Source organism: Mauremys reevesii, linkage group 2, assembly GCF_016161935.1.
Source record: "Mauremys reevesii isolate NIE-2019 linkage group 2, ASM1616193v1, whole genome shotgun sequence".
In the NCBI taxonomy this organism is placed as follows: Eukaryota; Metazoa; Chordata; order Testudines; family Geoemydidae; genus Mauremys; species Mauremys reevesii.
In genome coordinates, this window is record NC_052624.1 from 212,297,224 (window position 1) to 212,322,711 (window position 25,488).

The 25,488-nt window shown below is 39.8% G+C and overlaps 1 protein-coding gene across 1 annotated transcript in view; it reads left to right on the forward strand.

The window, feature by feature from the left end:
* Window positions 1-2,085: 2,085 nt before the first annotated feature.
* LOC120399586 (desmoglein-1-like) overlaps window positions 2,086-25,488 on the forward strand; it is a 41,077-nt gene continuing 17,674 nt past the window's right edge. The window contains exons 1-10 of the mRNA XM_039527997.1: window positions 2,086-2,243; window positions 11,967-12,002; window positions 12,411-12,539; window positions 14,815-14,970; window positions 15,154-15,301; window positions 17,435-17,598; window positions 17,870-18,004; window positions 19,735-19,920; window positions 21,824-22,095; window positions 25,040-25,182. Of these exons, the coding sequence (XP_039383931.1) occupies window positions 2,196-2,243; window positions 11,967-12,002; window positions 12,411-12,539; window positions 14,815-14,970; window positions 15,154-15,301; window positions 17,435-17,598; window positions 17,870-18,004; window positions 19,735-19,920; window positions 21,824-22,095; window positions 25,040-25,182 (1,417 nt within the window). The 5' untranslated portion in view covers window positions 2,086-2,195. The remainder of the gene's footprint in view (window positions 2,244-11,966; window positions 12,003-12,410; window positions 12,540-14,814; window positions 14,971-15,153; window positions 15,302-17,434; window positions 17,599-17,869; window positions 18,005-19,734; window positions 19,921-21,823; window positions 22,096-25,039; window positions 25,183-25,488) is intronic.

The window sequence follows — 25,488 nt, forward strand, 5'->3', positions numbered from 1 at the left end:
GTCCAAGCTATAGATTATGTAGTAATTATATTGATTACTTAAGAATTCCCAGTTATCACTTTGAGTGTTGATAGGTTCTTGTCCCAAGATTAGGCCCAGTATTATGTGCACAGTTGCAACACTCACACTATAGGAACCCTTCTATATTATGATAGTTTATTCCTACATTTAGCAAAGTCACAAACACTCTTACTCAGTAAGGTAGATAGAGATAATACAGAATGTACATCCTAATATCTATATACTCACATGCAAAAGTTAGCCACTGAAACCTGAAATGGTAGCCACTGTCTTCCTCTTCACCATCACCTTCCTCCTCATCAACAGTGGCCATCATTCTAGCACCTGCCAGGGGCTACATCTCTCTACTCTCACAGCCAGGCTGGGATACAACTTTAATAATGTTACACTGATGCTGCTATGTATAATTCATATTCAGTAGAGGTTTCTCCCCCTCTTCCTTATTTGTATTTCCTCACCCTAATAATGTTGGGTTGCCCTTTTCCTATAGGTTGGTATATGAATTCTCAACTTATTATCATATACATCAATTCGTTGCCATGGCTCTCTTGTGATCAGCTATCTGCAGATGTTAGCCCATGTTCCTGGGGTTGGCTGGTGTCATTATGGTAAATTCCAACAAAAATCCCCCTTACATCCTCTATTCTCAGTTCCCCAAAACTTGAAAGTTTCTATTGGGCTGTTTATCTGTGCCAGAGTTCACAGGCTTCAAGCCTGATGTTAGCTGCTGAAGCTAATGTGTTATAGAGTACAGGCCTGTAGGTTCCTTGCATTACTGCTGAATATAATAGAGAGAGAGTATAATGAAGGCAAGACAGTGAATATAATAAAGGCAAGCTAGCCCTATGGGCTACAAGCAAGATCATTCAGTGGCACTGGGAGTGACTTCTACTGGTGTTGAGCAATTCCTGAGTGCTGAGCACTCTCAGCTCCCATTGAACTCATCTCAAGAGATTCTTAGCACATTGCAAATCAGGCCCATTGTGCCTCAGGGAGGCAGACTGCTCCCAGAATTCCCCAAGTGCACAGGGGCACACCCATTGCACCTTCCTTAGAAGATTGGCTGGTTTGGGGAGAAGGTGGGGCTATTACCCCACCTTCTTCCTGTCCATTGTGGGGTGGCTTGTGCACCTGGGGGTGAAGTCTCTTCATTCTCTGTATTCTCAAGTGCAATTTTGGCCCACCCTCAGTTGGGTGTAAAGAGAGGAAAGCTCCTTGAGGCCTTCTTCCCTCATACACTTGTGCAAGGGCTACTCAGAGTCCGGCCCCAACTGAGTTCCACACCACATCTCCTTGGCCTGCCATGAGAGAGCTAACCATGGTCAGTAGGATTCCTGTTTCAGAGGATGTACTCTGCAGCATCTCTGCTTCCAGTTGGTAGCACCAAGGAGGAGTTGGCCCATGGCAGGAAAAAAGATAGTGTCAAAGCACAGCAGTTAATAGGATCACAAGGGCTTGGTTTCTTATCCTAGATACTTCTGATGTTTTTATAACCCAATAAAGAAAGCTTTTTTATCAAAATATTGTATGATCTTGCTTGTGACAAGTTAGTTTATTCTTCCTAATTGCACATATAGTGTAGATGGGCCTGGGCTACATCTGGCCCAGAAGACAGATACTGGTTTTACTCTTCTATAGGAAATGGATATGTATTTTCAGATGCACTAGTCAGTTGTTAAAGTTCATTCTCTTTACAATAATATTCCTAAATTTAATTATGTGCCTTTAGTCTACTGGCAGTAAGGAGAAGTCTTCTAACTGCATTGAAGTGATCTTTTAACATTTTAATTATTTATCATGCTGTAACTTTTAATGCACTCGGTATCTTCCCAGTAAAGCTTGTCTTCTCTCTTTCAAATGGTCTCTTTGGTATCCAGCAAAGGGTTTTGTTGCAATAAGAATTAAGGTGTGTCTCTAAGCTTTTACCTGGGAGCAATAATGATGTTGTCAAGCATTTCAGTTGAGACCAACCCAGGATTTTTGGGTGGGGAAACAGACTCTGTTATACACCATCTTCAGTGCTTCCTTCAGAGGGAAGCAGAACGCCTCCAGAGCAAGGGTGTAAGAACATCTAGTAAGTGTCTTTTTACACGGACACCAAAGTGAGGGGGGGAAAGGGAACAGCAGGGTAACCACAACTCACTTGGACTTGTATCTAAGAGTAATCAGATGCAATGGATTGGCTCCCCTTCAGAACAACTGTGGTTCTATTCATTTTAATGGTAAGTAGAATTTTAAAACAATATTTGTAAGCTCTTTTAATGTATGTCAAAGTCCTTTTCTACAGATGATTACATTTACTGCTGCCTCCACTTTTAACTACATTGAAACTCCTATTAATCAATAAGGCAATTTTAAACATTGTGCATTAGAAACTAACCATTGCTTGTTTTCAACTGAATCTTTTAAAAAGCTTCTGCAAAAACAGCCCATCTTTAATTTTAATGTTATCAGAATTATTTCTTTTGAGTATAACTGTACCCATTGTACCATTCTGATTATTGATGCAAGACTTATTTATAATAATAAATACGTCTTAACAAGCTTTCTTTCTTTATTATTATTATTATTATTATTATTATTATTATTATTAGGTTGTATGTTTGTTTTCATTTGTCCAGTGTATTGATGGGGAAAAATCCAGCATTCTTTAAAAAAGAATGGCTAAGATTACGTCACAATAGATCAAACCCTATAGTCTATTCAGGCAACCATTTCCACCTCCCATTTCATTAAATTCAGTGGAGGTTTTGACTGAGTAACAATTGCAGGATTTGGCCCATTTTTTAATATTGCAAGGAACCATCACCGCTTGGTACATTAACGTAGTAGCATTAGTGTATAAAAGTAGAGAATAAAGAAATCCTTACATTGGGGGTGTTGTTCTCTTACTGTGTTTGTTTATATTATTGCAAAAAAAAGGAAGCAGTGCTTGTAGTAAGGCAGAATAGTTGTATAAGGTGTAGGCATCAGGAAGCTGAAATTAACTAAAACCAGAGAGATATAAAAGAGGATCACAGAGGATTCTGTGACTATCTGTTCTGGCATCATATTCTGTTTTATTGTTTGGGATTTGTTTTTCAAAGTTTATCTTGCTTTTCTAGAATTAAAGACACTTATAAGGCCCTAAAACCTAACAAGAGTAGATTCTCTGTACAATGGTTTGTTTTGTGGAGTTTGTTTCACACAATCTATACAACGAAGTGTACACCTATAGTAACTTTTTAAAATAATACTACTAACAATGTCTAACAGATTATTGACATAGAATTAAAAAATACTGGGGCTTATTTTGGAAAGATTAAGCAAACCTTAGCTCTTAGCTTTGCATTCAGTAAAGTAGAACTAATCAACATGGGCAGCGGCCAAGTAAATAATTTTAAGGCTTGGCAAAAACCAGACAAGGTTATGATTCAGATTAGTTTCTGCTTGTTTAATGCAACATACAGGTCTCTTCCAGGTCTGGAATACTGTGTGTCATAATAACAATTTTAGCCTTTTATTTAACATTATCAGCATTAGGTAAGATGAGGTTTATTAAATCACATGGTAATAGGTATTCATGTTTGGAACTTCAGTGAACATAAACTATTACTGTACTATAAATTACCGTCCATTCGAGTGCACATTTTACTGTAGAAAAATAATCTCTTTCAACACTGCAGCACTTTAATTTTTTTTAAAAAATACATAAATGTTACCATAGTTTTGTGACTGAGTCAGGATTTCAGTTTCAACCAGGAGAAGTGAAAGCCTATATAAACACTAACCGCATTTTGGCAGGTGTTAGCTGTATGGATGGTCATTATGCAGAGATATCAAGTACAGCCAGTGGAATATGTCTTTCTCTTGTCACAGAAGGACTGGTCAAATGTTCATTGCTGGAATTTACAGGGATCTTATTTTAATTCAGTCTCAGTCCAAATGGCTAAGAAAGAGGCTTTTTTGTACACATAAAAGTAGAGAGATTGCCATATATACTCGTTCATAAGTCAAATATTTTTGGTAAAAAAGTGACACATCAAAGAGCAGGGGTCAGCTTATACACGGGTCTACACCAAAATTTGATGATTTTAAACTCTATGGAATCATTGAATTGAATATCTAATACATTGTCATTTTGTTTATCTGGAGCGTTCACAGGCACAGAGCCCCTCAGCTCCCAGTGTCTGTGGTTTGTCGTTCCCAGCCAATGGGACCTGTGGGAAGTGGCACTTGCCGCAGCTCCCATTGGCTGGGAATGGCAAACTGCGGACACTGGGAGCTGAGGAGCTCCGTGCCTGTGAACGCTCCAGGTAAACAAAAAGGGTAAGCCGCTAGCAGGCCTGGATGAACGGGCCAGGAGCCAAAATTCGCCAACTCACCCAAAACTCACATTGATTTAGAGGTTAGGTTATCCATCTCTTTTTTTCTTTCTTTTTTTAATGAAAGACACCTATGTGAGCGTATATTTGATGGTGGATTAGCATATTATTAACAAATTAAGCTAAATAAAAATGCTATAGAAATATACACCCAGTAGTATTCTGAATGCGTTCTGAAATGAAAACCTTATTTTACCAGAAACAGACTGTGCTCTGCAAGTATTAAATTTTTAGTACACATGTCCCCATTCGTGGGGCTGATTCTGCAACCCTTACTCATATGACTTCAAAGTCATTACTTGCATGAGTAGAGGGTGTAGAACTGGATTTTGTTTGTTGTACTTGCCCAGGCATGTTTTGTGGAAATTGTATGTTTGATTCAGTATGACTCATCTCCTTCCAGATACCATGTGATGGTCAGTTTATAACAATCTTAAATTCACCACCTGTCTTGCTTGGCCGCTTTTTTTCCATATATTTTCTTCACTTTCTCTTCTAATTGCAAAGATATGGGTTTCATTGTCCACTCATAATTTGGTTGGATAATTACAATATGCTGCAGGGGCCAAACCCTCCCCATGGATATGCCTGTAGAACACCCACTAACGCCAATGGAAGCTGCAACATGTATCTAAGGGAAGACTTTGGCTTTAGGAACTTAGGCCAAAGTTTTCAAAGTGTCTAACATTAAGTACTTAAATCTATATTTAGTCTCCTAAATAAAAGTGGATTGATTTTCAGAGGTGCTGAATTGGAAGCTGTGGGTTGTAAGCACCACTGGAAATCTGGAAATTTTTATTTAGGAGCCTAAATATGGATTTAAGTACCTAACTTACGAAATTCAAGTTTGAAAACCAATTGTCCTTAGAGCCTTTACTTGGGTTAGTTCTCCATTCATTTTTCAGATGGTTAATGTCAGTTAAGAAATGGAACCCCACAGAATTTCTATGGGATTTGGCCTGTATTATTTATGGGATAGAGGAGAACAAATCCTGATGACAAACTTATTAAGGTGTTTAGTTCCATGAATACAAATGTTTAAAAGTGAATGAAACTTTGGGCCTCATTCTGCTCTCATTGCAGTGGGGAGTGTAACTTCCATTAACGTCAGTGGGACCAGGGTTGGGAAAACATAGCATGTATAAGTATCACCTTTCAGCTTCCAATATATCACAGAAAGCATCTGGCCATTTTAAAGTTAACATCATCAACAACAACTACCAGAAAAGTCATCGTACAAAGTTTCCCCTTAAAAATGAAACTATTTGTTAATTACAGGACAACGAGTAAGCTAATGGCAATGAGAAATAAGCTTTTCTGTTTTGATTTAGACGATACTATGTGGGTTGTTTAAATATGTAGGGGGAAAGTTCAGTCCTAAGCTTCAACCCTATAGCTCAGTATTTAGCATACAGTGGTTTGGTTTCGTTTGGGTTTTTTTTTATGGTTGAGTTACAGAACTCTGTAAATAGACATTCATGAAAGGAAGGCTTTGTTCTCACAGGTCTTTACTCAGTGAGAGTTTTGGCTGAGTAAGGAGTGCAGTATATGACCTAAAGTCCTGACACAAACATAACCACAGTGGCACAAGGATGACTAATATATTGAGTGTGAGTGCCCAATACTCCTCCCAACGAGATCAACAAATACTCCTCTTGACTTCAAAGAGAATAGAATCAGGCCCTTTAGGAATGATGTTGGGAAACAGGGCAAAAAAGGAGTTATGGGCATGTTCAGTCATTTGGATGTGAGTAGGTGGAGCAGGGAGGATTCCATAATTGCACATTATAATATTGCTTGGCAGTCAGCTAGTGATTAGTTAATGTCTGTACATTGCTTTGAAGATGCAAAGCACTATATAAATGCTAAGGGCCAAATTCTGCTCCCAGTTATGTCAGTATAAATCTGGAGTAGCTCCAGTGACTTTAATGGTGTTATTGCAGATTTTTCTCCACTGCCAGTGGCACAGGTCTTTCATATTATCCAACTGAATTGCAAAGCTTTGAGACAGACTAAACATAAACATGTTTAAGATTGTGCCAATAAAGATGATTTTTTTTCAGCCTCGCATCCCCCACCCCAGTCTAGCAAATACCTCCCTCAAGTACCTACTCGCTCTTCTATGGATTTCCCTTCAGCAGGAAGTCTCACACAGGCTCATGATCTTGAAAGGACAAAAATCTTGATGGCACTCTGAAGGGAACCAAGGCTCAACCCCTGAGCCTTCCAGCAAAGCTATCAAGTTTTCCCCTTTAATCAACATCCTACCTGCTCCAAAATTCCCCACACCTTGTACCCTTTCAGTGGTGTCTGTTGCTGTACATGTAACGAAACAATGGCTGAATAGATACTACAGCACTTAACTCTGTAGGTGTTTGGTGTAATAGACCAAATATTGATATATCACCACAGACTTCCTGTGTGACCTTGGGTAAGTCATTTAGCCTCTCTGTGCCTGAGGTCCCTATCTGTAAAATGGTAATAATAGCACTTCCCTACCTCCCAGGATAAATATACTGTGAGGATAAATATACTAAAGACTGTGAAGTACTTTGAGATCTACTGATGAAAAGTGCTATATAAGAGAGCATCATTATTATTATATTATATACAGACTTCACATTCATAAGCTCAATGTGGACTTGTAGCATGAGGACTCTTGACTCAAAAAATAAACATCTCCTAAGTAGGAGATCCTCCATTACCTACAAGTAGTTTCAGGGCTTTTTTTCTTCTGTTGAGCAGCCACTAGAGGACAGTGGTGAAGCTAATCTTCCCATTCCCAAACTGTGAATATGGAGTATAGTTGCGTGAAATCCTTCTCCTCCCCCAACAGTTCCGAGCTGCACGTTCAGAACATTCCCAACTAGTTGGGGGCCCAAGAGCAAAGGAAAAATCTCAAGTGTAAAACTTGTATCCGTCATGGCTTGCCAGCTGTGTTATCTACAGGTCAGGCAAGGCTGAAAATAAAGATTTTATGAATATTCATAACCTTAAAAATTAATACTTAAGATTTATTTGGTAGCACAACTATTGTGCAGTGGTAATACTGTATCCTTAACACAACCCTGTGATTATGCATTTTGAAGAAAGGAATTCTAATGAATAGCTTAGAGTATGTGAACATATGGAATATAAGTTACAGTGTTGTGTCTTATAATATACACCAATTAATACAGACACTGGACAAGATTCACTAACTCTTGTACACCTTTCTGGGCCAACAAGGTTGCTTGCATGCCAGAGGTGATTTCATCCTAAGGAAGGGGAAGCAGTGAGGCTACCAGCACTGTCTCTTAGGGTTCCATTTTAATTCCCAAAGGGGCTGCACAGGAGCTCTGTCAAAGGAAGCAACTCCTAATAGGCACTGAATCAATGTCATGTTTGGCAGGGTTTTTCCTCATGCCCTTTTCCTTACTCAGTGGTACGCGGTCACACAGGCAGTCCCACTGATTTCAGTGGGATTCCTTGCAGTCCTACTACTTTTGTAACTGGCCCCAACATGCATAAATAGTTCATAATATGGCCAATTAGAGTCCAGGGAGCAAATGTGCCATTTGTGAACCTCATTGCCAGTGGAGAAAAGTGATTTAAAAAAAAATAATAAAGCAAGCGGTATTAAGTGACCAGCTTCTGACAATACACTCATTCAGTAAATTGTTGGAGAAAAATGTTTACAGGAAGGATGCATGAGTTGAAATTACCATGGGCTACATAGTAACTTCTGTGACAACTACTATTTTTTATCTTCCACAACACTTGGCATAAAATCCATTTCTTTAAAATGCAGAGCAAATGAAACTGTGGTGACTTACTGCACAGTAGTACATATGTACACTGAGAGATGGGCTTGGTAGCAGGGCTTCAGGGAAGAGAAGGCTATAAAAGATAGCCCAGGATGGTGAGAAAAGAGAAGGTCCACAACTCCATCGAGCCACTCACATTGGTGGGCCTTTTCAATGCCAAATGGAAATTGGGCTCTGATCCTGTAACACTCACATTAGAAGTCCTTGTTCATGAAAAAGATGCAGGATCAGGGCCTAAATCCATAACTGACACTGTGAACTGATAACTGTACTGTACAAATTGCACTTGTATACTATATTTAAGTGTACAGTTAACTAAACTAAATTGTATTTCAAATTTTATTTTAAAAAATGGCTCTTTCCTCCTGAGCTTTTTCTCACTTAAAGCAACGTCACATTGGATCTGAGCCTGCAATCTTTACTCACATGAGTATTTTCTTACTCAGTAAGGGCTTGATCCAAAGCCCACTAAACTCCATGGGAATCTTTCCATTTACTTCCCTGGGCTTTCCATCCAGAGCTTAATCTTTTTTACTTCAATGGAAACATCCATATAAGTAAGAATTTCTCATATGGTTAGATAGTAGGAAAAACTTTTTCACTAGGAGGATGGTGAAGCACTGGAATGGGTTACCTACAGGGGCGGTTCTAGGCCCCAGCCCACCAAGCGCGTGCTTGAGGCGGCATGCTGCGGGGGGTGCTCTGCCGGTCGCCGGGAGGGCAGCAGGCAGGTTGCCTTCGGCAGCATGCCTGCAGAGGGTTCGCTGGTCCCGCCGCTTTGGTGGACCTCCTGCAAGCATGCCTGTGGAGGGTCCGCTGGTCCCGCGGCTCCGGTGGACTTCCCGCAGGTGTGCCTGCGGAGGGTCCGCTGGTCCTGCGGCTTCGGTGGAGCCGCAGGACCAGCGGACCCTCCCGCAGGCACGCCTGCGGGAGGTCCACCAGAGCCACAGGACCGGCGACTGGCAGAGTGCCCCCCGCGGCGTGCCGCCGTGCTTGGGGCAGCGAAATGTCTAGAACTGTCCCTGGTTACCTAGGGAGGTGGTGGAATCTCCTTCCTTAGAGGTTTTTAAGGTCAGGCTTGACAAAGCCCTGGCTGGGATGATTTAGTTGGGAATTGGTCCTACTTTGAGCAGGGGGTTGGACTAGATGACCTCCTGAGGTCACTTCCAACCCTGATATTCTATGAGTCTATGATATGAAGAGTGGCACAGAGCATATCCCCCTATACTTAAACCAAGCCAGTATATTGGCCTAGGTATGAACTTTGGAATGAATCTAGTAAGAACAATTGCAGCCTTTATACCAATAAATCTCTCTTATAATAACCTTGTCTTGTAGTCCTCTCTTTGAGAAACCCACTCTGACAGAATCAGATCAGATGAGATATTTTTTATTTAATTTTGTTTATGCACATTTAAAGAAGGTTTAAATTTTTAAATTTAAAAATACATTAGGATTCTAAATTATGAACAGACATTTATGAAATATGAATTATATTTTCTAATAAAATGTTTGAAAAATAGTTTATCCTTCACTTACCTGCCAAGGATAAAGCTTAGGATTCTGTGCCACAGCATCAGGAGTTGAAGACATCAGTAATGCTAAAGCAGAACACAATACTCAGTTTTAGATGTTTGTGTTGTGATCAGTTCTTACAAGGAAAACTCTGATCCTTGAACTCAGGGTCTTAGAAGGTAAGTAGAGGGGGAACAGATTTTCATATTTTTTTCTAAATATAAAATTGTTGGCAGCCTTTAAAGGACTCGCTTTCACTTCCAGTGAAATCAATAGATGTCTCTGACTTCAGTGGAGGTAGGATCTGGCCCTAACAGCCCAGTTTTGTACTATTTGCTCAGCTAACTTCAATAGCAATTAGGCCCAGTATCTTTAGCAGCTCTCATGATGGCTCAGCACTTCTTTCTCACAACCTTAATGTGGACCCAGGCAAGATGGAACCATAAGTGACTTGTTCAAAGTCATACAAGACAGTAGTAATGCCAGGACTTGAACACGGGTTGCCATTATTCAGTCCTGCGTTTTTTACCAATACTGTAGTTCACACCACCCCTGTTATGACAAACATCTAAAACGTGATGAATTATTGAGAAATTTAAGATTGTCAACTCCTTGTTTTTATTGCAAACTAAAGTTTATTTATCATATTTCTTAGCAGCCCATTTTACCGAGTCTAGGTCACTAGACAACTCCATTCATGCCTATTTATAAGTCAGTTATTACAATGTTGAAAACTTTTTTTATTTTAGAATCTGATACTAAAAAGCTGGTATTGTCCTGTTTGTAGAAGAAATGTTATGTCTAACCTACACAATGTGTAAAAAGTATTTTGATATATATTTGACATTTGACGGAGCAGTCATTGTTTAGATTATATAAACCCCAAATTATTTTAATATATAAACATTGGTGAGTGATTAAGTTAGGTAAAGGACTGAAATAAAGACATAAAGAAATGGAAAATATTAATTGTTGTATTATATGTTTTATATGTGTGGTGGATTTAAGGCTGGGGAATGCAAATTGATCCATCGGGAGGAGGGAGGCTTAGTATATCAGGCAAGTGCCATAATGATTTATGCCCTATATTACCCATAGATGTCAATGATGTAATAGAGGGTTTAAATCGGTGAAATGCTTGACCTTTGCTTTCTATTTTATCAGAACATCTTCCATAGTTAAGGGAAGAAAAGGAAGAACTTGTGCAACTCCTCCTGTTCCCTGCAAAAACCACCATGATCTATTGAAGGGATTCATTTCCCATACAGGAAATAAGCCATACTCGGCTCTTAATTTTTTTTACAGAAAGAGCCTTTGTTGAGGAGTTCCCCCTTGAAGGATGGAATAAACTGTCCTTTGCTTTTTCTTATTATTCTCTGATAGAAATGATAGCACTAGCACTCCTTCTTCAGATCAATTTAATTTCTTTGTTCCTCTTGGCTTTGTGTTCCTTTGATTATTTTTTTCAACAAAAAAACTAAGTCCAGAACATTGTTCGTAGCATTAGGACAAAATTATGCTCACCTTATCCAGGCAAATAGCCCCACTGAAGTTTCCGTTCCAGCTGAAGTAAATGGCAAATCTCCCATTGACTGAAATGGGAGCAGTGTTGGGCCATTGGGTGAATAGCTTCTGTGGCTACATCACAGTTCTTAACTGGAGTGTTTACATTCTAAAAATATTACTATTTGTGATCAAACCATTCAACACATGATCATAAGTTAGCTATTGTGAAATTGCTCCTTTAGTCCAAACTTGAAAAGAAATCTGGGTAAAAGTCACACTGATGTGAGGACTAACACAAAGCCCTCCATACCATTTAAGCTCCACATTGAATCTGTACAGAAAAGGCACAGAAAGCAGTGATGGTAGCAGGCTGGAGAGAGGTCATGTGTCAAGGGAATGCCCAAGCAATTCAGCAGCCTCCTCACAAAGTGTCATGGTGTGCTAGGGTAGCACATGAGGCATGGGGCATTGCTGCAGCCCTGTGCCCTAATGGCATGTAGAGACTGGGTTTTGCTTTCTCAGTCCCACAGTTTACCCACTTAAAGCCAGATTACTCAGGCTTTTTATAGACAAAAGGAATTTCATCATCTATGCACAGCTCTTTTCAGGATATATCTACTCATTTCACATGCAGAACTCCTTGTGTGGAACACACAGATTGAGCGCCAAATATGGCTCAGTTCATTTTTCTTAGATTTGTCAGTGAAAGATACCCAACCTTTGTATTCGACTAACTGTATTACTGTATTTGCAGGTATTCTTGGATTTCAGCATTGGATTTCATGTAGAGGTAATATATTTATAAAAATAGTTATTAAAGAGCAGATTTTCTGAGCAATGAAAATGTAACTATCATTAAAAATGAAATAGAGAATTGAAAGGCTTTTGTAAGCTAAGATATTTTTGGACCATAAAACCTGAAAAAAATACTTAAATGTTGACCTGCTAAGGAAAGAGATATGGTCCTGCAAACTCCTAATTTTATTGAAGCCAGCGGACTACTCACATGAGCAAGAACTTGCAAGAGTAAGGATGTGCAGGCTTAGGCTCTGGGACTATAAACTTTATAAACAGATCATTAGTCTATACTAATGTTCATACTGTTTACTATCTACTGTCTTCCATACTTTACACTGTTAAAATCCTACCAGTCTATATTCGTTACAACTGTATTCAGACTGCTTGTCATCTACCTAAGGTGAAAGAATGGAATGAAAATGGTGTGGCACGATGGAAAACCTTCAGAAGACAAAAACGGGAATGGATTAAATTTGCTGCAGCTTGTAGGGAGGGAGAAGATAATTCAAGGAGAAATCCAATTGCCAAAGTAAGTGTCGTTTATTGATTAGAAAGTATGTTGCAAAGAAAAACTGATGAAGCTAGAGACCTAACTGAGCTAACTGGTGGAGACCTGGAAATATAAGAGGGAAGGAGCTCTAGAGCTGCTGGTTCTACTGAGATTACCATACCCACATAAGATCAGAAAGTTGTGGACTAGACTGTGGTACTGAGTGTTCTTGTGGCAGTACAGAGGCCTCCTAGAGCACAAGTGGAGCATGAATGCTGCTCCATTTTTTGGGAAGGGCAGCATACATTCTGTCTGATGCCAGCTACACTATCACTTCATAATGGCGCTCTCTTTCCCCACCCACTTTGAGGAATCCCTGAGAGCAAGGATTGGGATAGTGTCTGACTAGTCTGCAGGGAAGCAATGGGGCAGAAAAGCAGGAGGGTCCCAGATCCCAGGCTCCAGCCCAAGCCCAAATGTCTACACTGCACTCTGTAGCCCCACAGCCCAAGCCCCGCAAGTCTGAGTAATCTGATACAGGCCAGCCATGGGTGTTTAACTGAAGTGTAGATATATCCTGAAAGAGCAGCACTAGAAAGCTCTCTAAGGCCTGGTCTACACTAGGACTTTAATTCGAATTTAGCAGCATTAATTCGAATTAACCGTGTACCCATCCACACCAGGAAGCCATTTAATTCGACATAGAGGGCTCTTTAGTTCGAATTCTGTACTCCTCCCCGACGAGGGGAGTAGCGCTAAATTCGACATGGCTATGTCGAATTAGGCTAGGTGTGGATGCAAATCGAACTTAGTAGCTCCAGGAGCTATCCCACAGTGCACCACTCTGTTGACGCTCTGGACAGCAGTCCGAGCTTGGATGTTCTGACCAGCCACACAGGAAAAGCCCCGGGAAAATTTGAATTCCTTTTCCTGTCTGGACAGTTTGAATCACATTTCATGGTTGGACATCGGGGCGAGCTCAGCAGCACCGGCAGCAAGGCCACTTAGCCCCCACACACAGAGTCCCAAAAAGGAGGGATGGCAGGCTCCGTTGAAACAACCAGTCCGGCACTGCAGACTGCTCTGGGAGCAGGAGCCTGTCATTCCTCGAGTTTACAGGCGGTCTTTACATCACCGCACACCCTACCCAGCACAGTCTGCGTCCCAGTTTCAACCCTTTAACGCAAAGTCATCAATAAAGAAACCTTTGTAAAGTTACAGTGGAACATGTATTTTATTTTTAAACATGTGTTGGAAGTGGGGGAAGCGGGGTGGACGGGGTATGTAACTGCAGATGCTAGTCAACAGTCACTTGGTAAAGAAACAGTGGCAGCTTCAGCTTCTCTGTAAAGAAACTGAACAGTCACAGGTCACGCTGCTCGCTGCTCGCTGGTACTTGAAGAGTTCCTTGTCGCTGTGCAAGGCGCCTGCATAGGGCTTCACGAGGCAGGGCATTAGCGGGTAGGCTGTGTCCCCGAGAATCACTATAGGCATCTGCACATCCCCAAGAGTTATTTTGTGGTCCGGGAAGAAACTACCTTCCTGCAGGCATCTAAACAGAGCAGAGTTCCTGAAAACACGCGCGTCATGAACTTTGCCTGGCCACCCGACGTTGATGTTGGTAAAACGTCCCCCGTGGTCCACCAGTGCTCGCAGCACCATTGAAAAGTAGCCCGATTTCTCAGCAGCTGACTGTGGAAGAGGTGGACGATAAGGTGTGAGGAGTTGACAACGGCCATAACTGCAGCGGGCTCCGTGCTCGCAGTGCTGTGGCGCCCGCGCTGTCACTGAGCAGAAAAGTGCACGAACAGATTGCCCGCAGGCACTTTCAGGGAGGGAGGGAGGGTGTGATTGACGGTTCAATGATGACAGTTACCCAAAACCACCCTCAACACATTTTTTCCCCCAGCAGGCATTGGGGGCTCTACCCAGCATTCCAATGGGCAGCGGGGACTGCGGGAACTGTGGGATAGCTTCCCACAGTGCACCGCTTCCAAAGTCGACGCTGGCCCCGTTACTGTGGACTCACACAGTCGAATTAGTGTATTTAGTGTGGATACACAAATTCGACTTCATAAGGTCGATTCCACAAATTCGACTTAAGTTGATTCGAAATAGTCTTGTAGTGTAGACATACCCTAAGGGGCTACATCCAGCCCACCATGTTAAAGAGAATTCAGACATTATGCAGTCTGCGGGGCCCATGAGGAGAGTAACTGAAAATTCTGTAAGGCTTTGTGAGGGGAGATGCCATCACTTGTGTTCTCAGTAAACTGTGATAAACATAATATTTTCCATTTGTTTATTGTTGTAGATTCGATCAGATTGCGAAGAAAACCAACCAGTTGTATACAGCATCTCTGGAATAGGGATTGATAAGCAACCTTATGGGATCTTTGTTGTTAATCCAAGAACTGGAGAAATTAATATAACATCAATAGTTGATCGAGAGGTGACCCCAGAATTTGTTGTAAGTGTTGTACAATCCATTTATTAGCACAGTATATTCTCCTTTCCTTTTTACTTCATACCATCTTTTGATGAATGCTGACAGAGAGGGAAGCGACATTTCAATTAATAATTATTTTCAAAATTTGAGTTTGTTTCTTCTTCTTCTTTTAAACTATATATATTTGTAACCCTCTTTATCCAGATTCACTGCTTTGCTAAACATGCACTTACTGGTAGAGATTTAGAACCGCCTCTGGACCTTCGAGTCAGAGTTCTGGATATAAATGACAATGCGCCAATATTTTCACAAGCAATGTATATGGGATCTATTGAAGAGAGCTCTATGGAGAGTAAGTAACTATTTTGTGCACATATTACAGCAATTGTCAGTAGCCTTAGCAATAGTGGAGACTGCAAGACAATTGCCACACCTTTTTTCAGCTGCTCATAATGTTTTCTAACAAATTCTTGTCGCATTTAGAATTTTTTAGGCAAATCGGTTCTTTTTTTTCTTTTTAAGTTTGGTTACTTGTTTGTGAGGGCAAATATATTTATAAATAATACAATTTTCCCCATGTGTCTTGATCTGAAAATATGTGTTTGTATAACTAAAAATGTGGCTGACGGCAACTGCAAAGTAACATCCTAATACGGCAAACCCTTTCTACTAAGTACAGGGCTTACTACCAAGAGAATTCCTACTGACTTTACTCATGTGAATAATCTTTGTACACATCAGCAGTATCATTGAACTGAATGGGACTATAAAGATTACTCACATGACTATACATTTGAAGGTTCAAAGCCCTGACTTTGTGATAGCCAATACTGTGACTTAAAACAAAACTGATGAAAACCACTTACTGCTATTTAAATTAAGGACACTTATATTTGGCAGTGTCCAACTTTTATATTAGAAGAATTCTGAACTGTTTTTCTGTTAGGCCCTAATCCTGCAAGTTACTTCACATGCCCTTAATTTGTAATGCTTTTTTAAGAGAGCATTTTTTAAAAAGTAATTGCTTACTGTGACCAGGTTTAGCCATAAGTAGCTGATACAATGTTGACCACAACTTGTCCTTGTCTATATTGATCCCAATGTTATGGGAAGCATCATTTAGTTAGCTCAACTCTTCACAAGTCATATTCCAATACAAGGCAATTTTGCAGTGAAGTCAAGCCCTGGAAGTCAATAAATGAAAGTGGGAGAGTCTGCTTCTTCCAGCATTCTCTCTCCTCCTATGAAAAAGGGACATATTGCCATATCTGTACCATGCACGAAGCAGGAAACTAGGGGACACCTAATGGCTCTGTCAGTTCCCTTTCCCCTCCTGGCAATCCTTAAGTGGGTGGAGAGGATGGTTGAGAGCAAAGTGGTTGTTCCCCTTCACAGCTCCACACTATGTGCTATAGGCCTGCTTAGGGACGTGAATTCCTTTCAAATGCCCCAATTCTTTTCCTCCTGTCTTGTCTCTTTGCACAAAATGATGCAATTTGTTTAACCATGTGATATCAACATCCATGATAACATACAGCCAAAAAATTAGTGAACTCCCCCTACTTATTGTCATGTATTCATATTTTTAAAGGCCCAAATGAACCATTGTGATCATTTAGTCTGACTTCCTGCATAACTCAGGTCATAGAATTTCAAAGTTCATCTACTTTAACCATTGACATTAAAGGCAAAATTTTAACCATGGAAACTTATAACACAGCTGTCCAGTTTAAAGCCTTGTGAATAAAATTAACTCATTTGATAGACTGAAATATGGAAGCAGGTTTTGGTGTACTTAATACTGCAAAGTATAATGAATATACAAAATTCCAGGAAGGCATCAACATAAACTACTGAATATGAAGACGTTCTCCAAAAACCCCAGCATGAAGTCTGATTTTCATGATTTCATTAAAACAAACTTTTAATTTGTTGTTACTATGTTATTCTAAACTTAAATGGATGTTTATGCAGCCTACATATATATGTGAGATCAGAATACAATTTTAAAAATATAGTGTGATTATATGTGCAGTATATCATCTTTAACAAACAACACAATACTTAATTTATTGTTTGCTGGCATTTCAAAATACTAGAGTTGCCAACATATATCTTCATCTTTAAATAAAAATCACTTAATGTGGGAAAAATCATAAATAGTTACAATCCTGATTTTACCTTTTTAAAAATTCACTGATGATATCGGTTTCCAAACCCCTGCTTATCACATCATGATAACCACTTCCATGGAGTGTAAATGATGTTCATGATCACAAACCTATAGATTTCACTTGGAATAAGTACAGCCATCCTTTTACTAAATTAAGTACTTTCTATTATTTTCTTAGTAAATGAAATTAAACATAGCTCCTTATAGGTAATATAATTATTGTGTTTTGATGACTGCTTGTCTTGCTGAGTAGTTTAAATTAACAAAATAGGGCTCTTATGCCAATTTAAGTGATATTGTCTTAATTCCTAGATACTCTGGTGATGAAAATAATTGCCATGGATGCAGATGAACCAAATCACTTGAATTCCAAAATTGCCTACAAGATAGAGAGTCAGGAACCTGCAGGTGCATCAATGTTTATTCTAAATAAACATACTGGAGAAGTTCACATAGCAAATTATCTTGACAGAGAGGTAAAAGCTTCAATATGTTAATATTCAGTCTGAAAGAATGTGTGTGTGAGAGAGAGGGGGGAGAGAGAATAATGTATTTAGTGTTACAAAAGTGAAATAGAAGATTGAAAAGGCTTTATTTTGTTATAATAGATACATTATGGGTTTTTTACTGTATTATAGCAAATATGTGTATCTATAACAAATTGGTGTATTTGAAAAGAGCAGCAAGAAATTAATATTCATTATGTTTTAACTTGTAAATAATGTGTTCATTTTTTTTCCAATTTAGCAACATAGCAGCTACTCTCTTGTTGTGAAAGCCTCAGACCGCGATGGAGCTGCAGATGGAATCTCCTCCCTTTGTAATTGTGCTATTAAAGTTCTTGATGTCAACGATAATTTCCCAACTCTTTCACAGAGTTCAGTAAGTTTTTTTTTTCCCCATCAAAAATAACATCACTAACATTTCTATGCCTAACATCACAGAGATAATCAGTGGAGCCCTTACTCATTCTCAGGAGAACTTTCTCCTATGAATAGTCCTAATGCTCACCAACATAGGTAAGCATTCCACAACCTGGCCCATGGTCTACAGCATAGGCACTGACTCCATGGGTGCTCTGGGGTCAAGCACCCAGAGTGAAAAAAGAGTGGCTGCTCAGCACCCAGGAGTCTGAGCTTGAGTATGGAATGTGATGAGTTCTGTGCTGCTAACAACTTCTGCCCTTGGGGCAGGGAGTTTGTTTATAAACAGAGGCAGGGTGATTAAGATAACAAAAGGCTTGTCATTAAATTAAATTAAATTAAATTAAGGATCATTAGATGATCCTGAAAGCATTCCCAGGCACTCCAGTTAAAAGATAGGAAACAAAGGGTAGGAATAAATGGTCCATTTTCAGAATGGAGAGAAGTAAATAGAGGTTATCCCTTCTCCCCCCAGGGGCTTGTACTGGTCTGGGATCAGTGCTGTTCAACATATTCATAAATGATCTGCAAAAAGGGGTAAACAGTGAGGTGGCAAAGTTTGCAGATGATACAAAATTATTGAAGATAGTTAAGTTCAAAGCAGACTGCAAAGAGTTACAAAGGGATCTCACAAAACTGGGTGACTTGGCAACAAAATGGCAGATGAAATTCAATGATAGATGCAAAGTAATGCACATGGCAAAATATAATCCCAACTGTACATACAAAAGGATGTTGCCTAAATTACCTGTTACCCATCAAGAAAGAGATCTTGGAGTCATTTGCAGTACTTTGGAAGCACTGTTTCCAGAGTACTGCAAATTCATAAGAATCCTTCTCACTGTGCCTGTATAATCCTGAACTGTGGAATGCTCATTCTCCTGCTTCAGAAGACTTAAAAATTATCTCCAGGCATCAATGGATCAGAGACAACAGAATAATGTAGCTGTCCTTAACGTGTATCAAAATAATACCAGGGAACCTAGATATAATTAAGATTCCTGACAGTTTCATCCAGAAAGCTATAGTAAGACATAATGTCTTTAAACTGTTAGTGAAGACAGCTTGTAGGTGATTGCCATGATCTTAATATATGGTAAGTCATGATAATGTAATTATGTAGTTCATAACAGTTGAATCTTTGTTAAAATAGTAAAGATACCAATGATAGACACATTCAATAACTAGAATATGAAAGAAGTGTATAAATATGCTGAAAATAGCCCCCCCCCCTTGCAGAGTGCCCCCCCCCCCAAACACACACACCTCTTCAAAAGCATCCACTAGCAAAAACAAAAGTCAGCACCTCTGGTCTACACGCACAATTCTGATGGCAAATGCACAGGTTCCTTTTGCATCTCATGAAACCAGCTAGGGTATTGTTCATGCGTATGAAGTGGGGGACAAATTATGTAGTCCATGCGCAGGATTTTTTCAGTCCTTATTCATGGAAAACACCCATTGACTTCATCCAGGATGATTTCACAGACATCTGAGGCAATACACACATTTGAATCAGCAATCAGAACCACACCTTATGTGGGGCACATGATATTTTCACAACTAGTATTGATTGTGAAGATAACATATTTCAGAAATGTAAAACTAACATATGCTTCTCTGTAGTGCTTCTTCATTACAAAATATCTTTTCAGTGCTTGTTAACAGAGTGTGCATCTGTCATTCTAGTATTCAGCAACTATTGTGGAAAATTCACTCAGTTCAGAACTGCTACGGATACAAGTTCTGGATGCTGATGAACAGTTTTCGGACAATTGGTTGGCAGAATTTTTCTTTATATCTGGCAATGAAGACAACTGCTTTGAATTCATAACAGATCCAGCAACTAATGAGGGTATTCTGAGGGTTATTAAGGTAAGGATGTCTAAGTATTATAATTCACAGATTTTAAAATGACATTTCCATATCATTAAGGGCCAGATTCTGGTGTGTGTAAAATGCAAAGGAATCCCAAATCATGCACTCCCTGTGTATAAGTTGCAAGAGAATCCTATGCTGAGAGTAGAGATGGATACTTTCTTTCCCCTAGCTGAGGAAGGGGCTATGGCCTCACAACCATCTCACACTGACTGACTGACTTTATATTTCTTGGCTTGTATCATCACCCTAAGTGAGGATACCAGCAGGCTGCAGAATCTTAAGGGGCAAGCTGCACTTGCTTACAGCTTGGAATCCCCAGGGTGTTCCATTCACCAGCTAAAGATCCCTTTAGCCTGGGTCCAGCACTGCCCCCAGTTCAGTCTTTGTTCCTCAGGTGTTTCCAGGAGTCTTCCTGGGTGAGGAGTCAATGAAGAACCATGATGATGTCACTCCCCTGCCTTATATAGCTTTTGCATGTGGTGGGAACCCTTTGTTTCAAAGCTTGCTTCCCATTCCCACCATCTCACACAAGGGATGTGCATGGTATGCCTCCATGAGAGAGCCTCTCATCAGGACACTCCCTATAGTGCCAATGACTGTGTTCTCCTTGTCTTTACAGTTTGCTTTTGATGCCCCTATTCATGTTCCTTACCAGAGCTGTGGTTTACATAGCTACTATATACTATTCATATAGCAGTACACATTGGCAAGAGCAAAGAAAATAAAAGTTAAGGCTAACATTCCTTCCTGCCACTGTGGCAAAAACAAAGAGTAAAAAAGGGGATGTCAATTTTAACTTTATATTTCTTGGCTTTTTTCAGCTTAATGTAACTTTGATTAAGCACAATAGTTTGAATATGGATTTTTTTCTTTAGGTTCCCCCATTAATAGTTATATGTGCTTTGTCTTAAAGCATATGATATATCTATAGGAGCATAAATATTTTGTTAATTTGTTTTTAGAATTAGAAAACTAAATTTAGAGTGATAATAGTTTTCTGAGCAAAGCCCCATGTACTATGTGATTATGTGACTATGCAAATAGTCACATAATCCTCCTCTTTTGTAAAGCAGCCACATAAATCTCTCTTTTGTGGCACATAAAAGACCGACCAGAGGCTTGGAAAAGTAGGATAGAAGGAACTAGAAGAGCAAGGAGGCTAAAGAAAAAATATCAGCTGCAGAAAGAGACTTGAAGAGGGGTTCCTGCCCCTACCAAGTCTGCTGGATCAGAACCCCCAATCTCATAAAATGTAGGAGCTTTACAGGTCAGGTACACGCCAACTCCCTCCTTCACAGTGTAAGGGTTCTACTGTCATGGAGCTGGAGCAAGCTGGCAGCGATGAGGCAAGCAGCCTGGCTGCTCCTGTTGACATCTTTGGAGTGCTGCAGCTGGGATTGTGTCTCCCCTGTTGGGTTCCTAAGATTTACTCTGGGCTGCATTCTGGTGTAATTTGAGTTCAGCGGGACAAGCATCTGGTCCTGGGATCCTGCTCAGCTTTAACTTTAATGGCTTCCTAGCTGTAGTACCTTTCGCAGATCTCCCCCAGACAGCCCTGACTCTCAGAATACCTTCCAAGCTGAAGAGTACGTGGCTTTCAAAAATCCTGGGCTTGCTTCAATAGACAAAAGAGGCCCCGCAGCAGTGAATCAGCTGGCCCCAACCACCTTTGCAGAGAACCAAAGACGGGGGCAGCCCCCATCCCTGTCATGCATCTGTTTTGGACTTCTCTTGTTCCCTGCTGTCCAGTCAAAGGACATCCCTTTCTAATGGCAGTAAGAGAGAATCTACTGGGAATAGAGGGGTGGGTGTGTGTTCATTCATCTAAAATTAATGAATGAACTGAGAGTTTATGGATTTGACTAAGTTCCTATTTCTTTGTTTCTAACATTTTTAGCCGCTGAATTATGAATACATGCAAAGTTATCCACTGAGTTTTGGTGTTAGAAACAAAGCTGCATTCCACCATTCAGTTGCTACTCAGTATCAAGTTATGGGAACACCGCTAACAATAAGTGTAAAAAATGTGATAGAACCACCATGCTTTAGTCCATCTTCAAGGAGCTTTTTTCTGCCAAGAAGCTTATCAATAGCTGCCATGTCTAATTACATGGTTGGAATATATACAGCCACTGATGTGGAAACTGGAAAAACTGCATCAAATGTCAGGTAAGACTGTCTTTACTCTCTGTGAGTAACATCCTCTTCCCAGCATCCAGCCTGAATAATGATGTGAGCACCTGAGTACCCAGGGAGTGGAAGGAATCCTCTATTCCAGACCATGGAACAGAATCAGAGCCTGGGGCAGATTCACATTTCAAAACAAGAAAGATTTCAAAACCTAAATAAAGCAATAAATAACCATTTAAATAATTTGAAAATGTTTCATCCTAACAGGTAACAGATACATTTTAAACAAAGCATATAGGAAAGTCAGCAACAATATTGTCTCTTCATTTCTAAAAGACATTACACAGCAATGTATATTCCAAAGAGACAGTTTTGTATTCATCACATCCCTGTATTGCCAAAGACAATTCAAATAATTTCATGAGTATGGGACCTTGCCCAGTCAATGTCTAGCTGGCTGGTCCTAATGAATATTAGCTGCTAGGAAAAAACATGGTGCTAAATCAGTTTTAGTCACATGAGATTATCTGGTCTGATCTGATTGTTTGTCCTTTGAGGATTTATAATATGTTACATTAAAAAAACTACATTAAAAGAACATACATTCTGTGAAGTCAAACACTCGAAAGTTAGAAAATGTCAGTGTTATGGTCACCCAGGAATCCTTAATTCTAGTTCCTTGTGCATTCAGTCTAGTCACTGAAGGAGGCTGGAGTCTTATGGGAAAAAATAGTATGAGATCATGTCTTTAAAAACTATATCATAACACATATGCACAAAGGGGTCAAAATAAGTTTGCACAGGTAACCATGAATCTGGCCTCTCTTAACTTCTGAGTGTTTGATTTTGCAATTTAAATAACTCTCTTTTTAAAAAGAGGCTTTTTTGTCATTTCCTTTTTAGAAAAATATAAAAACAAATTCTTTTATGTGCAATTGAAACTGCCCAAGTCCCCTCAAGTATCATCAGCAGGTGAACCTTGGATTTTTATCTCTGCAGCACAGAATTCTACTACTTAAACTACAAAAGGAAAATACTTTTCCCCACGAATGTACTGTTGATTATATGCCCTGGATCCCAAGGGTGGTAATGGGGAGCCTAGCCCAAATTTTTCTCACACTTCCTGGAAAGTGAGTGGCACCTTCCCCTTTCTGTGCCACGAGAAGGGCTGCTAGGGACATGTGCTGGGTCTGGAGCATGCAGTGGGGAATTTGGCAGAGGGGAGCCTATACCAGGTGTTCTCCCTACTTCCCTGTGCTTTGGCGGCTGCCAGGCATTCCCAGTGCATGCTTTGGTGGCAGCAAGGGCCCAGCTCTTTAGAATGTTCATGTTTAGTTGCATGTTATTTTGCTAAACTGCCCAAATTTTCTTTAGACTTAAATGCAAAAGGGGGGAAATGTTAGTGCCTAACAGTTTATAACTGAGCTGAACCTGAATAGAAATTAATTAGACAATGAAAGTCTCTCATCTAGCCTTGGGGTTTTCTCCCTGCCAAATTTGAAAGGTCTGCTGCAAACAATGTAGTTGTCAGTTTCTCAGTAATAATAATAAGAGGAAAAATTTTAAAATCACAATATATTTTTATAATGGAAAGTAAGAGTAGCTTAAATATAGAGGTCACTACCAGCTCATCCTATAATGTATTCCTATTGAAATCAGTGATAACTTTGCAGTTTATTTCACTTTGTGTCTGTCTGTACATAGAGATTATCAACAGGATAATTTGCAGATGATTTCCATGGGAGCAGGATTAGTTCCTAGTGAATATATATTTACCTAAATACATACCAACTTACATATATAGGAAGAGAGAGTTCGAAAATTTTCCATAGAGCAGACGATAACATAAAAAGGCAGATAACTATATGATGTGATATCCTACTGTTCAATGGGATTTCAGTGGTACTCACTGGTGTTAGGAAGAGTTTGCAGGATTAGGTCCTACATTACTATTAGAATGGGATGTCATGTTAACCACAGCATGGATTTGGGGAAATATAGGGCCAAATCTTTCAATCCATATTCAGGTATTTTTCGGGCAAATCTCTTTTTGAAGCCAACGGTATATTTGCCAGATTAAGGACTTTAGAACTCAGACTTTAGCGTACATGGAAGTATCTTAAAGTGACAAATATTTTAAAATTAACAAGTATGTAGCAGTATATTACAGTATAATGAGCTTATACTAGGGGATTCTGATGACAAATTGTATTAGGTCTGCTTGCAAGGTTTAAAATGTCACCAGATCTCCTGAATAAAATTATTCTTGTATTACATGGCTGATTTTCTATCATGCTAATTCAGGGATCAGCAACCTTTGGCATGTGGCTCACCAGGATAAGCACCCTGGCGGGCCGAGCCTGTTTGTTTACCTGCCACATCTGCAGGTTCGGCCGATTGCGGCTCCCACTGGCCGTGGTTCACCGCTCCAGGCCAATGGGGGCTGCAGGAAGCGGCACGGGCCAAGGGATATGCTGGCTGCTGCTTCCTGCTGCCCCCATTGGCCTGGAGTGGCGAACCGTGACCAGTGAGAGCCGCGATCGGCTGAACCTGTGGACATGGCAGGTAAACAAACTGGCCCGGCCCACCAGGGGGCTTACCCTGGTGAGCCGCGTGCCAAACGTTGCCGATCCCTGTGCTAATTATACTGAATAAAGGAAAGGTAGTATGCAGGCTGCTGTAAGATATATTTTAAAGCTGTAATGAACATTGTACTCTTATGCAATATCATAGTTTATAAAACCTGTTAGTATATTTGTATTTCTCCAACACATTACACTTTATTTCAATATAAATGTTAAGTTAATAATTTTCTCATAAAAACAAAATTTGAGGCCACATCCTCAGCTGATGGAAATTGCTGTATCTCCATTGAAACCAATGAAACTATGCTAATTTATACCAGCTGAGTATCTGGTACTATCATGTTTGTAGTACTTTACATTAAACATAATCCTGAGCAGTTTTTGTAAACCAAAAACAGATATCGGATTGGACATGATCCAGGTGCCTGGTTCAGAGTCAGCTCCACAACTGGTGAAATCTTTTTGAACAAAATTATTGATCGGGAGTCATCCTATGTAGTCAATGGGTTATACAGAGCAAAGTTGCTGGCTATTACAGGAGGTAAGAAAATAGATTTACTCTTTGTCATTTTGTGTTTATTTATAGAACAGTCCTGGCCCTATAATACTGGTCTCCTATCCTATTAAAGTGGCTATTTCTCTGAACAAAAAGTATAAGATGGAGCTGGCCCAAAGCCAAGCATTTTCACGTAGAAATCTTCAACAAAAAATGAAAAGAACTGTAATTTTCATCAAAAAGTTTCAAGAAAAATTTTGCTTTTTAAACAGAAACTGGAAAACCAAAATAATTCAGCCAAAAATGAGAGTTTTAGTATTTGATGGGAGTTGAGGTTTATTCCTTATTCCC